Raw genomic sequence first — 17,038 nt, forward strand, 5'->3', positions numbered from 1 at the left:
TCCTAGGAATATTAAGTAACATTTACAAAGCACTGGATTAATATTGTAATTGGAAAGGTTCGACCCTCAAAAAATTTTGCATACAAAAATTGCATTTCTGTAAACAGTATTGAGCTCCACAGAATTACTGACAATGTCTTTGTGCATACATGAGGGGCTGCCAAAGGTTCTCATTCTGTAACTGCAAGATAATGAATCACAGCCATAAAATCATAGTAAGGAAAAAGACCCCCACAATAATACACAATGGCTTAATTTATGACTTTAAAAAAATTGCCTTAAAGATAAAACAGAAGAGCGGATGGTCATCGTATCATTAATGATATCTGCTCCTTTCCAGCTAGTCTTGTGCATGTTTTTTTGTACGTGTTCCATAAAAAAAACCCCTAAGACTAAGTTAACACTTAAAAAAATCTTAGTGATTACTTCGGTGTATTCTTACTTTTTGATGGGACAAAGTGGTTTAAATTCCATGAATCTATCAGTCCACCATACTCCTATAAATATGATGGAGAGATCTACTTTATGGGCTTTATTTACTGTACATTACCCAGACAATGCAAAGGAAATGGTGTGCTAAAGGAGCAGAGGAAATCCTTCACTGAAATATGTGTGAGTAGCTAACACGACTCATTCACAAAGCATCAAGAGATTTGGCAGGAGAAGGAGCACAAAGCAAATTATTTTTCAGAGCTGTTCTGTCTCATATGTCTGCAATCTTCCATGCCTTTCAGACCAACAAGTCCTGTCATATATTCTGCACATTGGTTTTTTTAACTCCCGAGGGCTGGCAGTCTCAATCCAGTTGCTCTTCCAAGGCACATGTATGGCTGGAATGGGAGCTGCACGTCAGAGGTGAGAGTGCTGCAACCAGACCTGCCATCTCTGCAAACATTCAGCCTTCCCCTAGGACAACTGTCTGCAGCTGCATTCCTTGGAAGACATGTTTGGTGAACTCCTCCCTAGCTGCTCCTTTTCCCCCTTAAGCACAGATTTAGCACAGATGACAAGCTCAAATGCCTTTCTCCTCTACCTCCCTGATGACTCCCTCTTCCTGACAAGGCCAGCCCTACCCAGCTCTCTCTCCTGCGTGCTGACAAGTCTCAGGTTGGAGCCTGCTGAGCCAAGCAGGGACATGGGTGCTAGAACTGGGAGAGGAGCCAGCAGAGAGAAAAGACATCTGCCTCCAAGGTGCCTCAGGGTGGTGTGATGCTGCATGGGGACAACCTGCAGCTCCTGCGCTGGTGTCCTGCACCCTGGTGTGCTGCTGCCCAGCCTCTGCAGGATGCTCAAAAGCTGCTGGCTCACAGTCTTCACTTTTGCTGAGGGCTCTGTTTTGCCGAGGGTATCCTACTCACAACTGCAGGGCTGCCCACGCTCCCGGGTAGCTGCACCCATTACACCTCTGTCCTGATGAGGACTCACATCAAATATAAGAGAAAAGGAAGATTTAAGCCTTCACTGAAACCTGTCAGACCTGTGAATAAACGACCTGCATGGCAGGGACTGGGCCATCTAAGCAATGGAATATGTTTAAGATATTATTAGCAATGAAAAAATAATAATGAAATGTTAAAGTAGCTTGGGTTGGCTGCGCTGGATGACACAAAAGTGCTCACCATAAAAGAGAATACTTTAGCATCCAAGCCAGCATCTCTGTGAAAGCCACGATTATCACTGGACAGACAACAATCTTGTGCAAAAGACTAGCACTTCAACACTTTGAATCCTGACACTAAGGCAGTGTGTGTTACTGCACTTCAGTGCTCTCTGAAGACGCCACACTGTGACATTATCTCCTTGTGCTACAGGAACATTTTCTGTGTTGAGAAACAGCTATTGGGGCCCTCAAAGAGATGGTATCTGTTCATGCCTCCCATGTGTTATTCTGTGAATCTATTACTGTTTCCCTTTAGTGCTGGGGTAGATGACATCCACAGTAACACCACAGGTACAGACAACATTGGTTTCAAAGCCTACTTTTACAGGCAGTGAAACAGTAATTCTCAGGTATTCTACCAGTATGAGTTACCTTTCTGGTTTCTTGATGCTATCAATGTGAATCTTGAAAAACTACTATGTACTTTGTATTTATATATCCTTCTATATGGTCTTAGTACTTCACAGATTTGCAAATCCAATGTCTTCTGATTAAACATTTTAAAATGGAATGTCAGTGGATACTTAAAAAACCAACTTATATATGAAAAAGCTGCTGAGAAAGCCACCCTTTTGAGCCAGATTCTGAAAAACCTCTTGCTTTAAACAGAATGTCTGTTTGGCACAACAATACTTACCTTTATAAAAAATGTCTTGCTTATGGTGCAGAGATTTCAAATTATAAGCAATATATGGTTTAATTAGCTTTGCCATAGACTGCTAAAAACTAATCTGTTCACAGTGCTTGAAATAGGTGTTGCCAGTTGAAAGCAGAAAAAGTAATTCCTTCCAGCAGCATGACTGTAATGCTTCTAAATATCTCCCTTTTTCATTCAGTTCAATATTTTATGGTGGTTTGGATGAGCAGCGATTGATACAAAGAAGGAATGAGCTGCTATTTTCCACTACTAGGTGTTAATACCTGAATATCCAGTGAAAATCTCCGTAAATGACCATTTACTTGCTGCAGTTTTGGTCTCTTCTAGGACTTAAATAGACTAATTTTCCTGTAACTTCACATTGGGCAGACATATACCTGTATTTGATGCTCACAGCAGTACATGATATACTTTCCCACCTTACAGCTTGTTATCTGATGCCTCCTGGCAGCTCCTTTATGACTTTCTTTCTATGTTTCATTAATACTTATTGTCCCCTTACAGCTGAATTTGCTTTGCTATTTACTTCTTTTCAGTGCTTGACAAGTGCTTCCTGGCCCACCCTCCCTGCCTGTTCTGACAAAGTTATTTTCTATATTAATTTAAATTACTTTTATCCTGTCCAAAAATTCAAGGTTTCAACTACTTGTCTTGAGAAGAAATGTACCTCTTTAGGCATTAGAATTGTCTGCTGCTCATCTTTATCCTGCTCTTGAATTCAGGTGACCTTGCTTATGACTACCAGAACACTGCCATTGCTATCAGCTTCTTTTCCATCTACAACTCCACTTTCACATCACCAAGTATATTATAGACTTCTCACTAAGGATCACTCTGAATGGTCATAACATCCTGGTGTCTTTTGTATGCTTTCACTTGTACTTCAGTGCTCTTGTTAGATTAGCTGAAAATTTTAACAACTAAAAAGTACAACTTCATTAAAACTTAAATTTAATTTCATACTTCTTTTTGGTGATGCCTACTTCTGCCACCACCCATTATAGATATTTAAATGAGAATGATAAAGAAAAACTTGGACAGGAAGAGGAGTTTGCAATTTTGTTGGAGAACTCCATAAATAGTGGATATCCAAGAGTTTTCAGGTCTCCGGGTGCTGAAAATCTTGCTTGAATGAGAGATTTTCCCCCAAACTTTCCACAGGTATCAACATTATTTCTAGTGGCAGGCTTACAGATAAAACTCTATCCGAACTCCAGGAATTAAAGTGTTAAAAAGAACACTTTACGCTAGAGGCTTGCTAATATGAAAGTTTTTAGACAAGTGCTTCATGAATTTAGAATCTTTGCTTAGGTTGCCTTTAGAAATCTTTATACACCATTGAAATCTCCCAGTAAAAGCATGAATAGAGCTTTTGTGACTCAGAAACTCCCACATTAACATGTAGGAGCAATAGGCAAAAAATATGGGAGATTGGGAAAAATTCAGAATGACACAGCCGGGAATGCCACCTAAAAGCTGAAGATGAAATCTAGAAATAATACTGAGAGTATCCTGGTGAGTAAGTGAATGATGAGTGGGGAAATAGCACTTTTCATATTTGTAAAAATTGCTTTTTGGAGGGAAGCCTTTGAATTATGGAGGAGATGTATTTTCTGCTTACAGCACCTTAGAATTGTCCTAAATTATCACACCCAGTTAAGTCAAATCTGAACAAACCTTTTCTCTAAGCTGGCAAAAATTCCATTCTTTTTTCCCTAAAAGATACAAGAAAGGAGGATATAGATGAAAGCTGAAAATCCCTTCCAGTCTGTGAAGTTTTGGGTAGTTAAAAGATTTTCACTTAATTAAATAGGTGAAATACTAATGCTGGATTTTGCCACATAGAAGGTAAGTGGACTAGATTGAACTGGCCGCTGCTTACATCAGTAGATACTACACATACAGACTTATTTGTGCCAGTCAATGCAGACTGCGGTAAAATCATAATGGACTGTAAATAAACAGATCTTTCCCTTTTTCTTTGTAAGGCATGAACTGGATCTGAAACAGGGTTGATGAGAGAGGCTGGATAGAGCATTGGTAAGTAGGGATGAAAAGACACTCAGTGTCATGGTATATCACGCATTCTGTGAGACATGAATTAGTGGTCTGACTTGGATGAACAGTACAGGTGGCCACCTCTACTTAACCTGGAAAATGGGTATGTATACATTATATATGTTTGATAAATAACCATCCACAGACTTTTCCATCTTCGTGAGGCAAAGCTTTTTTGCTATTCAAGATGCCAGCAACACTGCTAATTATTGCCATAGTAAGCACAATAAAGTAAAACATTTCTATGCACTAAAACTAAAGAGGCAACTTATTGCAGGCCCACACAATACTTGTGGTATTCATTCAAACTTTTCTTTCAGCCTGTCCTTTGCTGAAAATTTTAGTGTAAGCTCTCCTACAGCAACCCATTTCAGCTGCTTTATTCAGTGCAACTGTGGTCTTCAACAATTATTTTCTGCGGCATTCATTGACACACCATAGGAACAGTCAGCAACCACTAATCAGCTGTGCCTCACTGGGACTGGGTTTGCCAGGAAAAATTAACTTCTTTTATCCTGGTGGAGCAGAGCAGCTCCCACACAGAAAAGACACTGCAGAGCCAAGACACCCTCCTTGTCCGTGCTTCTGACCCCATGTTTCTGCTTCACCTACCCTATTCCTGACTGTAAGAAATCATCAGGAATCCAGAAGTTACCACAGATTTCCTCTGTTTTTTTCCTCTGGGTTGTTGATTCTTGACTTCTTTACAAAGGCACTTTTGAAAATAGTAATTTGAAATTTGGCATACTTTAAAGATGTTTCCAAAAAGCCAGTTCCTCTGGGATGGCATTGCTGTATTTCTAAATGACTCTCCCTCCCCTCAGGGTCTTTATATCGACAACTTTGCCTTGTTATGTCTTATATAAACCAAAAATTGCTTCCTGACATCTGCCCAGCTGTTATTTTTTTTCTCTTTCCTCCCATGTACCATGCAGTCATCTGTCTCACCATTTGAGAACATATAATTTAAAATCATTGGGAAAAGTATGGAAAATATCCACAGCATAAATTCCAGAGGCAAATTACATACTTGACCCAGAACTGTATGTTTAAAAAATAGCATCTTGGAATTAAAAAAAAAAAAAATACAGCAACTACATAGAATTACTTTCTCATTGATCCTGTGATAGGTAACTCTAAAAGATAGTTTCCATACTGATGCATACCTTTCAAGAATCCCTTTCCTGAGACATTCATGTTTCAACATTCTACCTGATTATACCTGGCCTCTACTGACTTTGGTCTCAAACAAAATGGTCTTAAAGGAACAAAGGAATATAAACTGCCCTACACTCTGGGTAAATGTGTCTTCAATGACAAAGCAATTGGAATGTTAACTCCAGAAAAAGTCAGTGAACTTCAGCGAAAACTTTCTATAAGAAGTAAAAACTGTCTTTGCCTTGGAGTGATTTGTTCTGCTCTGATAATGCCTAGCTACTCTAAAGCTGGTATACCTGGTTTGGGCAGCAACCATCCTCAGACAGGTGGATACACAGGCCCATAGGTTTCTTACGCATCCTTTTTCTCATCAGGACATCTTTTTTCTGTGACAATCTCCAGCAATCTGAAGTGACACAGCAACTTTTTATGTGACGCTTGCTCGAACTCACTTTATCAAATTTGGCACAAAACTAGTCTAGAAGGAAAGGAGCTGGTGATAAAATGGCTTTAGGACATCCTTGTCATGCCTGTTGGGCTATGCTTAACCATCTTTTAGCAAAGCCACATAAGACGACCAAAAGGTTTAGACTGCATAAATAAATGCTTGCTGTTATTGAGTGGCTGCAGATGGATTCCCACTGAAGTTCAGGGCAATCAGTGCAACAAAGGATTGGTCTTTTTTGTGGTTTTCTTTCTTTTCTTATACATGAAAAACCTGACTATCTGATCCTACTATTTTTTCTATTAATCTTCTGAGGAAGAATGCACAGGAAGTTCCACCTTAACATGAGGAAGAATTTTTTACTGTGCAGTGGCAGTGCACTGGCACAGATTGCCCAGAGAGGTTGTGGAGTCTCTCTCATTGGGGATATTCAAGAATCATCTGGACACGATCCTGTGCCATGTGCTCTTGGATGACCTGGCTTGAGCATGGAGGTTGGACCAGATGACCCACTGTGGTCCCTTCCAGCCTGACCCATTCTGTGATTCTGTGGGGCAGCAAGCATGAGATTTTCATGCAGGGCCAAAGGACATTGCTAACTAGAACAAAATCACTCATTACATTTTACAAGTTGCCATAAATGCAAGCATGACTTTTATTAAGGAGAAAATTTTTAAAAAAAACCATAAAAATAATTGTGATGACAATAATTTTCAAGCAAAAGAATTTTTTCAATCTCACTAACACTTAAGAGGCAGGTACTGAATGTAGGGATGGTATCATGGACAATTTGTTTTCTCATACTTTGTAACAATTAATGAGGCAAAATACATTCTGAGGGGAAGAAACAACCATTTCAAATCAGTCTTTGCTATGTGAAGGTGCTAAATAAAGGTGTTCTACACAGTGCTTTCTCAGGATGAGAAAGAGGTTGAATTATGTGGGATAAATGACACTGTGAGAAATATCAACAGAATATTCTCCTATTTTATTTTACTCCTTTAGATCTCAGCCTCCTCTAAAATTAAAGTTGACTGACCTTGCAGGACAAGGATCCAGATTACACTCTTGAAGTTTTGGTTTTGGCTTGATATTTTCAGGATAATAGTGACAGTACTGATCCGCTACTACCCGATTGCTTCTCAGATCAAAGCACTCAGCAGATGTCAGTTGATAACCTGCAATACACAGAGGAATAAATAATATGAGACACGGTATTCTTCCTGTCTGGCTCTGGAATGTATCTAAGTTCTGATTTGGTAAAAAAAAAAACTAATTTCAGCTTGCTTGGACATAGCAGCTGTTGTTTTACAGGCCAGATTGAAAACAGCAGTAGGTAGTAGGAAATAAAGATAACCAGTACAGTCAAACAAAAATTCAGAAGCCTAGAAAAAACAAAGGAAAAAAACAAAGGCAGAGGTTTCATAGTCACCAAGAATTGTGCCCTCTGTTTCAGTATAGCACATAAACCTGCTGGTAGGAACAGGGACAAATGGAGACATCTTGTTTTTCCAAAAGAGGCCGAAATCCCATCAGCCCTTATGTTTGACTGCTGTAGCATTAAATGCAGACATGTAGGCATGAAGATGTACTTTATCTACACAGTTGGGCATGATGCTAAAAACTTACTGGCTACTGCCACATTGCTAAATCCCTCTCTTCATTTAGTTGAAACTATTTAAACAGGGCAGAAGTTGGGACAGGTCAGGTACGCAGGTGACAGTTTCTGAAATACTGTGGTAATGCATTACCTCCACCACAGGATGCTGAACAAGGGAAAAAATCAGTTTCCCTCCATCGGTGAATGATAGGCTGGTAGAAGATGAACTGGACTGAACTGTCAGCAGCACCAGCATAATGGATCTGAAAAAGAGGTTATATCAAAGAGTGAACCTATTATAAATGCTGGGAAGAATTATTCTGCTACATGCATCTTGCAGCTTCATGAAATACCAGATACACATTGCAATAGAAAAATTAAATAGAAAAACAAAGCATAGATCGGTGGCAAAATCTTGGGTTCAAAACACAGTCAAATAAATTTCTGGGCATAGTCAGTGACCATTTTGAGACCATATTCTGAAATAAAGAGTGCATGGCAAACGCATGGTTAGTGCTACTGAATAATCTTAAAGGGACAGAAGACAGGGACTAATGTTTAATGAATCAGAAAATCACCTACTAATATTTACTGTCCCTGATACCTGGACACAGATTTTAGATGTTTAATGTTTCCCAAAAAACATTCTATGAGGAGTTATAATACACTTGATAGTACAGTGTAAAACATGGGAGGCTGAGATGTGAAAAATAATAAATAGTTTAAAAATTTTAATTCACCTTTTTTTTTTTTCCTGAGGTGAGGTCTTTATTTCATTCTCCTTTGTGGCACTGTCTTTATTATAAGTTTGTTCTCCTGCTTACTTTATTTTGCTTGTAAAAATGCTTTTTTCAGACTTAGGCATGGAATCCTGGCTGGGGCTAAGTGCATATCTAGAATACTGTCTTTAGAGCGTACAAGCCATCTGAGCTTAAAAGCTAGCATGCTTTCAGTACTATGTGTGAATGGATTTCCCACATAAACAAGAGTTTGTAGTGCAAGGACTGCAATATGAGAGACCTACAACCTGGTAAAGCAGCACCACTTGCACCCAGCCCAATAAAAAACCCTTCCCACTTGACATCTGTTCTGATTAATCCAGTTATGAGGACTTCAAAATCTCAGCAGGTTACCCCTTGTCCTTATCTCTATGCCTCTGCATGAACAGCTGGCAAGGGAAGGAAAAAGTCTGCTGCTAAAATCCTCTCCTATTTGATTATTTGTCCTAGGACACTGTGTTTCAGTGCTGCCTGAGTATCTCTGCATCAGTGGCATAATGCTATCACAACAGAGAAAACTGCTAAATCACAACTACGAAAGATGGATCGTTGTCCAAGACAGTACTGCTGCTCTCAGGAGCAATCCGCTCCCTTTTTTCCAGACAGCTTAAACTGTTTAACCACTGCCTTTTTTTTTTTTTTTTTTCCTTTTCTCTCATGTTTCAAATGAGTCTCCTCATTTTGGAAACACTGTTTTTAAATCTGCCTTTCCCTTTCTCTTCTCTCTTTCCAAACACCAAGAGACACTGTTGAAGAATGGTTTGTGAAATAGAAACAAAAATATGACAAATCTAGATGAACTTTGTAACTTGGGTTGTTTGTTTTGTTTTCCTCTGTAGATGGACAGCAACATGATTACAAATCAAGATACATCTTGAAGAGCAGGAGGAGGGCAAGAATACTGATGTGTGTATGAGATCTGGTCCACTGCGACTAAGGCTGCCCTTTTCTAATTAAGCAGTGATGTCAATTCCCAAAAGGAAAAAAACCCAAACCAGCTGTAGCAATAATACAACTGCTTCAGCAAAGGGGAGGCCTTTTGCACAGATCAATATTCTTTGAATCTGTGTGTCAGAAACAGGATACCTAATTCCTTCTGTGGGGATGATGCATTAATTGCACACTGCAGAAGGGTCTTTCCAGGCTCATGAAAGCCTCAGGCACTCCTGGGCAAAATGTTCGGTTGTGCTGGAAGCCATCTGGGGAGGTCTCTGATCTCAATGTACAGGAAAGGCATTCTCTGGGGAGAATTCTGTTCTTACTCTTTGTTTTTTAAGGATCATCAGTGATTCGCATACTCAGATCTCCTCAGCAGTATGGTCTGCAGTGAATCATAAAGAACAGACCAAGAACTCACACAGAGGCTACTATAAAAGGAATGGGAGGAAAAAAGAGTTTACATTTTAAAAAATAAAAAAAATCAGGAAGAAAGAAGAGTTCCTCTCTCTCTGGTGATTATTCCCGCATGTCTGCAGTTATCTGTCTGTTGTGACATAGAGAAAAGACAGATGTACATCTTTTCCAGCCTAATGTGGAAGTCACTCATACAGCCATGATAACAGCATAGGTGGGAAAGAATTACAATGAGCCACAGTCATAAGCTCAAATTATACAAAACAAGCAAATAAAAGAAGCATACATGTATTTTTTTAAGGAGTATTGTAAGCAGAAGAGGAACAATATACAATATAATATATACATGTGATTCCACATAGCAAAAACTTCTTTCGTATTTTGTTTGACTGTTTGTTAAAGCTAAGTTCTTTGTCCAGGAAAAAACATCACTGGCTGCTTGAGCTCCGAAAAACTCAAGAGTGAGACTTGATAGCTAAATGCTGTAAAAAATGTCCTGGTTTGACTGCACAGGGCCAACTCCCACACATTGAAATCTCTGTAGTAATCTCTCCCACACTCAGCTCTGTAGTATGATGAAATTTTTTACTTTTGCAGTATTTGCAACACCCTCGTAGCTATGAGAAGTGACAAAGATTCAAACAGAGATGGTCGTCACCTGAGAATCTTAAGCTAGTCCTCCAACTAACAATGAGTTTCCCATACTTAGGTAACTGAACTAGAAAAAATGGCAATTGACCAATGTATTTGCAAATAAAATCCTATCTGAATTTTTCAGGCTAAACAACCCCATTTCCCTAAGTCGTTCTTCACAGGACTTGTGTTCTAGACCCCTCATCAGCCTTGTTGTCCTTCTCTGGAAGTGTTTGAGCATCTCAACATCCTTCCTAAATTGAGGGGCCCAGAACTGGACACAGCACTCAAAGTGCGGCCTCACCAGGGCCGAGTACAGGGGAAGAATGACTTCCCTTGTCCTGCTGGCCACACTATTCCTGATCCAGGCCAGGATGCCATGATTGGCCTTCTTGGTCACCTGGGCACAGTTGGCTCCTGTTCAGTCAGCTGTTGACTCAAAAGAATAACACCAGTCATATAAGAAACTGGTTAAAACTAGAGTCCTCAGAATATCCACTGTCTAGCCTACAGCCACTATCAACAGAGATATCTTTTTTCCCTGTTGAAAGACCCTAGAAAAAAATAATCTCTTTTAATCACTGTTTTCTACACTGATTTTATTAATACCTGCCTGGGATGATGCAAGAGAAGCACAAAGTGTTGCTCAGGTGAAGTTTGGAGTTGATAAAATGTAGATTTGGTTTGGGAGATGTCACAAAAAGTTGAATGAAAACGAGAAAATAAAAACTTGAACACAAAAGGTGTGTAAGCTTTTTGAGATATTCTGATCTGTTCTATGAACAAGAGACTGCAACATCTGACTTCGCCTTTGCACATTGTTGGTTTTTCCTGTTACTCCAAAATTTGATTAGTTCACATAAAACCTAACAAGTCAAGTTCCTGAAAGCCCAACCCTTTTTCGCTTGATTTTGGCAGTGTGTGCCTGAACCATTTGCTTCTGTTCACTGAAGAACACATGGCCTGACCTACAAAACTACTGTAGTTTACTTGGACAGCTTTGAAATTTAATCAGCAGTTTATAACCAGCAGTCATAACCAAGTAATTATTAAAGCTACTTGTAGAGCTAAGCCATGAGAAGTATATTCAACAAAATGTTCTCATTTTATGCAGTCGGGGAGAGGTGAGGAGGAAAGACACCATTTCTTTCTTGTGTGTGTGTGTGTTCCAAAATGGAGACAGAGAAAGGAAATTATTATTTCATACCTCAGAATCATAGAATCATTCAGGCTGGAAAGACATTCCCAGATGGAATCCAACCTTTGACGAAACAGCACCATGTCAACTAAACCATAGCACTAAGTGCCATGTCCAATTGTTTCTGGAATATTTCCAGGGATGGTGAGTCCACCAGCTCCCTGGGCAGCCCATTGCAACCCTTGCAGTGAAGTTCTTCCTGATGTGCAGCCTGGACCTCCCCTAGTGCAGATTAAGCCTGTGTCCTCTTGTCCTGTCACTGGTTGCCTGTGAGAAGAGATTGACCCCCACCTGGCTACAGTCTCCTTTCAGGCAGTTGTGGAGAGTGATGAGGTCTCCCCTGAGCGTCCTCCTCTCCAGGCTAAACAACTTCAGCCTCCTCAGCCACTCCTCATTGGACTTACTCTCTAGGCCCTTCACCAGCTCTGTTGTCCTTCTCTGGAAGTGCTTCAGCAAATTCTGTCTTACACAATTTGATCTGCTCTACTATGATCTAGCTCCATGCCACCATGCTTATTAGAAAAGTTCTGATGGATTCTCCCATATTCTGATTCTGATTCTGAATTCTTTCTGCAAGTTCCAAATGCCAAATCATCAGATTGATACTAATGAAAGTAATTAATGAGAAATCTGACATAAGTAATTTTGTGCTTCTCAAGTCAGTAGAAAAAATATTCCACCTAGAGTGCTTCAGTATTGCTGGTTGTATGTGGTGATATCTTGCACTGAAAAAAAGAAGGATGTACAAGAGATTTGTTGCTGTTAATAATTTGTTCATGAAGGAAATAGAAGCCAGACATTGTCATGGGAAAATAACTTTTACAAGCTTGTTTAAAATAACATAAAAAGAAAATAAAATGTAAATAATGAGAAATGCTGAAGGCTTTCAAGCATATGTTTTAAGACAAGACTACACCATAACTCCTCTGAGTTTGCCTTGTCATTCCCTTGAATGCTGAAAGGCGCTCTGTCCTCAAGGTCCAGGGAATATGCCTACTGTCCACTTCTGCATTCACATCCCCTGGTTTTGATTGTCCTGTATTGGATCAGCTTGGTTTTAGGGTTGTCTCTCTAATGAAAGTCAGCTCCACCTGTTGCTTCTCAATTTAAGCCTCTAAATCAGCCAGAGACATCACTCTGGAATTACATTATCACTGATTTACATACTGTGCAAGGTATCTCTGAATTGAACTTGCTTACCCTGTCCCAATCTTGGTTTAATCAGTATTCTTTAGGTGATGAGAGTGTTAAAAAGCCTTTAGATTAATTCTCTCACAAAGCCACAATAGAAAGCTAGAAGGTCCAAATCTTTTACCAGTTCCATTAATCTGCCCATAAAAAGAAAAAAAGAGAAAATCACTACAGTGGATTGGCTAGGATAGCTGGCAGTAATGGAACCTGTGGTACCACATATAACACTTACTCATCTGTACATAATCCACTACTAACGTGGCAATGTGGAAATTTCTCAAATGAGAAGACCAAAATCATTCCATAGAACCAAAGGCAACCCCAAATAGTGAAACCAGATGTGCTGCATCTCTGCTGTGATACCACCCATAACATCCCAGTCGTCTGTGGAAAGACCATTTTACCACCATCATCATGATCCCAGGGTAAGAGAATTCACCTTTGAACAAGCCATCTTAATTGTAACTGCAGAATATTTATTAATCTTAAGTTATTAACGGCAATATCTAGGAAATCAATGTAAAAAGAGGATCCTATTGTGATAGATACTGTATAAAAATAAAATTAACAAACTGAAAGGGCATTTTTTGCCACACACATGCAAATTGTTAAAATAATGAAAAATGAACACGGTTGGCTCCAAGCCTTAATTGCACTTAAAAGTGACTGATTTTTGAGAGATATATGTAAACAAAAGTTACAGAGTAAGAAGAGGAAAAATTACAAATAACAATTTGTCAGAGGAATAAAAAATTACATGTCTAAGAAACTTTCTCTATTGCCTTAATGATGTCATGAAGATTTTTTGCCTTTTCTTTTATACCCCTGTTATACCTTTTTACAACTTCTGTATTCTTAGTGCTTTTTCCCTACATTCTTGGACTTGTTTGTCAAGCTAAGAGACTAAACATTTTAGAAGCTTCGTAGCTAGGGATCAGTGTGCCCCAGACCCCAAGGTCCTCTCCAGAACACATTCTGTAAACCAAGATAGAACCATCCAGGGGAAGGCTCCTCAGGGAGGGGGGCTCACTTGAGCCTCTCATTTGGGAATCTTTGATAGACATGCTAATTAGTAAGACCTACAATATTATACCAGATCTTCTGGGGGTGTGCATTGCGGTGTGCATTTCGGTGCAGTTGACCTGGATGTGGTGCACCTAAGGATCCTTAAAATAAATACCAAGGTAAAATCCCTTTTCCCCTTCTAACCGTGTTTGACTCTTGACTTTAAGACCAGGAAAAGGCATCATTAAAACCTGCCAGTACATTTCAGATCAGCAGTACTTTAAAGAAGTATGTAAAATTAATGGTAACACATCTTCAGATCCAAACAGCATCCACCCAGTAGCTTCAAAGGACGTACTGGTTGAGCACAGGAATCGCAAATCCAAATCACATATGGTATTCAGTCTACTTACATGCATAAACCATGGTTTAAACCACATAAATATAGATAGAAATTTGTAACAGTTTTCAGAAGGCATCTCATGAATAATGAACAAAACTTCGGTCCAACAATTTCTACATCAGTTACGGGGTGAGTAGATAGAATGTAAAAAGACAACAGAACTTAAAGAGTACCCTGAGAAAGGTAATTTCTTCTGAGAATTGTGGTTTTCTTTGTCAAGAAAATAAAGGTAGTTTTATTAGTCTAGGTTTTTTTCTAGGTCTCTCACCAAAGAGTCCTAGACGGATACTCCTAGAAGATTCTCCCATGAACTGATGACTGGGTGAAGAATGGTCCAATAAGCTGCTCTTGCAATGGATGAAGGACTGTGGAATCCCTCAGGGATATGTGCTATGGCATGAGTTGTTAGCCAGATGCCCAGATGAGCAGCATAACGGGTCAACCATGAGCTTACCAAGTTTGCTAATGAAAAAACTTATGAATGGTGCCTAAAATTGAAACCATCTGTGAAAGCCCTCAAAGTTTTGACAGACTAAATTCAAGTTCAGTTAAAAAAAAAGAAATAATGCCTATGGGAAACCCCAATTAATTATATATGCTAATTATACACAGAACTGTTGTCCACATTAGCTATTACTATTCAGAACAGTAGTAGGGTTGTTTTAGGTATTCCTCTGAAAATATCAGCTCAGTTAAAAACATCCATAGAATTTTGCAGAAAGGATGAAAGAAGAAGAGAAAAGTACATAGCCAGGTAGAATCCATTTGTGTCCTGATTATTGTGTGTATAGAATCATAAAACCATTAAGGTTGGAAAAGACCTCTAAGATCCAAAGCCAGTCCAACAACTATCTTGACACTGCCAAGTCCACTACTACACCATGTCTCTAAGCACCACATCTCATTTTCTGAACACTTCAGTGATTCCGCCACTTCTCTGGGCAGCTTGTTGCAATGCTTAATCAGCCTTTCAGTGATGAAATTCTTTTGAGTATTCAATCTAAAGCTCCCCTGGCACAACTTTAGGCCATTTCCTTTTGTCCTATTACTTGCTACCTCAGAGAAGAGACTGACCCCCAACTCATTACAATTTCCTTTCAAGTAATATTAGAGTGTAAGTTCACTCTTTTTCAACATATATATGTATAATTACCTCTTTATATAAAATAGATATTAAATAATTTTATAACATTTTATTAAACTACATGTCTACTTATAAGAAATCGATTCTTTCAAAATATACATTTATGTATTTAAATACAAGTCACAAATTACATGTTTATGTGTATTTTAAAAAATTGTGACTGTACTGTCACAGTGAAACCAGGAAAAGGACAGAGAATGGAAAAAAGGATAAACTTCTTGGGGATCATCTTTGATAAAAAAGTAAATATTAAATAGAGTAAGACATAAGAAGGACACCGGCCTGTTGGAGTCCAAAGGAGGTACATGAAGATGATCAGAGGGATGGAGCATCTCTCCTATGAGGAAAGGCTGAGACAGTTGGGATAGTTCAGCCTGGAGAACTTGCTCTGAGAACACCTTACAGCAGCCATCCAGTACCTAAAGAGGGCTACAAGAGAGCTGAAGAGGGGCTTTTGACAAGGGCATGTAGAGACAGGATGAAGGATAATGGCTTTAAACTTGAAGAGGGTAGATTTAGCTTAGATCTTAGGAAGAAATTCTTTTGTGTGAGCATGGTTAGACACTGTAAAATGTCGCTCAGAGAAATTGTGGATGCTCTATCCTTGGAAATGTTCAAGACCAGGCTAGATGTAGCTCTGAGCAAGCTGATCTAGTAGCTGTCCCTGCCCATGGGAGCGGAGTTGGAAATAGAGAATCCTTGAGGTTTCTTACAACCCAAACCATCCTATGATTCTACGAAGAAGACACTAGGAAAGAGGCAAATGATGATGACAGAGATATCAAACGCAGAAGTAAAGGAGAAAGGAGGTAAACAGTAGTAATAATTTCCTGTCTCTCAGAATGGGAAAACCAGAAGGAATCAGTGAAAATGATTTGAAAGGTTTGAAAAATGAGATGTATTCCTTATTTTACACAGTATATTGTTCACTATGGAAATCATTGCATGACCTAAAGGTCAAATATATTGATTAGGAGAATGATCATGTTCTACGTGCTATTAATTGAAATACGTTATATTGAACAGAAAAGAAAAAAGGTTGATATAAAATAAAACTGTGCACTGTTTTTGAAAGGTTTATTTCATGGTTTTCCATACATTTCACCTCATTTGCCAAAATAGGAGAAAAAAGAATTTTCCTGAACTTGTCAGAAGACCTAGTCAAGATAAATAATGATTAGTGCTGGTCACTACTTGTGACTTTGACCTAGAAATTATTAAAAAAATGTACATTTTTTGGGTATCAGGAAATCAGACTGGGTGATTTTTATGACTAATACTGGGAAAAGAAGTATTGAATGCAAACATAGGTTGATAAAAGCCATTGATACAGACATGCTTCCAGCTAAATCCAATCTGCAGTGCGCCACAATGACCTCAGGAAGACACATATCAAGAGGTACTTTTGCCTTACAATGAATTGACAATATTCTGTTGATCTCTTCTAGATGAAGCAAAGTGTTTCAGTGGGTTGACCTTGCTAACACAAAAGCTGTGAACCAGTCACACTAAACCTTAACTAATACTATTTCTGTGCACTCAGCCTTAATTCTATCTCTACCTACTTCCAGGAGCTCCATCCTAACCCCGAGCTGTCAGTGCTACCCAGATTCTTCATCACTTCCCACCTGATCTGAAGCCTTCTCCCAAATATGAGGTATAATCTCTTCTGGAAACCTTTGCCAGCATCAGAACTAAATTGTACAGAAGGCTCTTACTGTCTTCACTTCCAATTCTCATATGATAATACCTC

At 39.0% G+C, this 17,038-nt stretch overlaps 1 protein-coding gene across 3 annotated transcripts in view; it reads right to left on the reverse strand.

The window, feature by feature from the left end:
• ADAMTSL1 (ADAMTS like 1) overlaps positions 1-17,038 on the reverse strand; it is a 422,892-nt gene that overhangs the window by 100,163 nt on the left and 305,691 nt on the right. For all 3 annotated transcript variants that reach the window (XM_032095762.1, XM_032095761.1, XM_032095763.1), the window contains 2 exons: positions 7,731-7,842; positions 7,019-7,157 (listed from right to left, as the gene is read on the reverse strand). In XM_032095762.1, coding sequence (XP_031951653.1) covers positions 7,019-7,157; positions 7,731-7,842 — 251 coding nt within the window. The remainder of the gene's footprint in view (positions 1-7,018; positions 7,158-7,730; positions 7,843-17,038) is intronic.

This window comes from Corvus moneduloides, chromosome Z (genome assembly GCF_009650955.1).
Source record: "Corvus moneduloides isolate bCorMon1 chromosome Z, bCorMon1.pri, whole genome shotgun sequence".
NCBI classification, from domain to species: domain Eukaryota; kingdom Metazoa; phylum Chordata; class Aves; order Passeriformes; family Corvidae; genus Corvus; species Corvus moneduloides.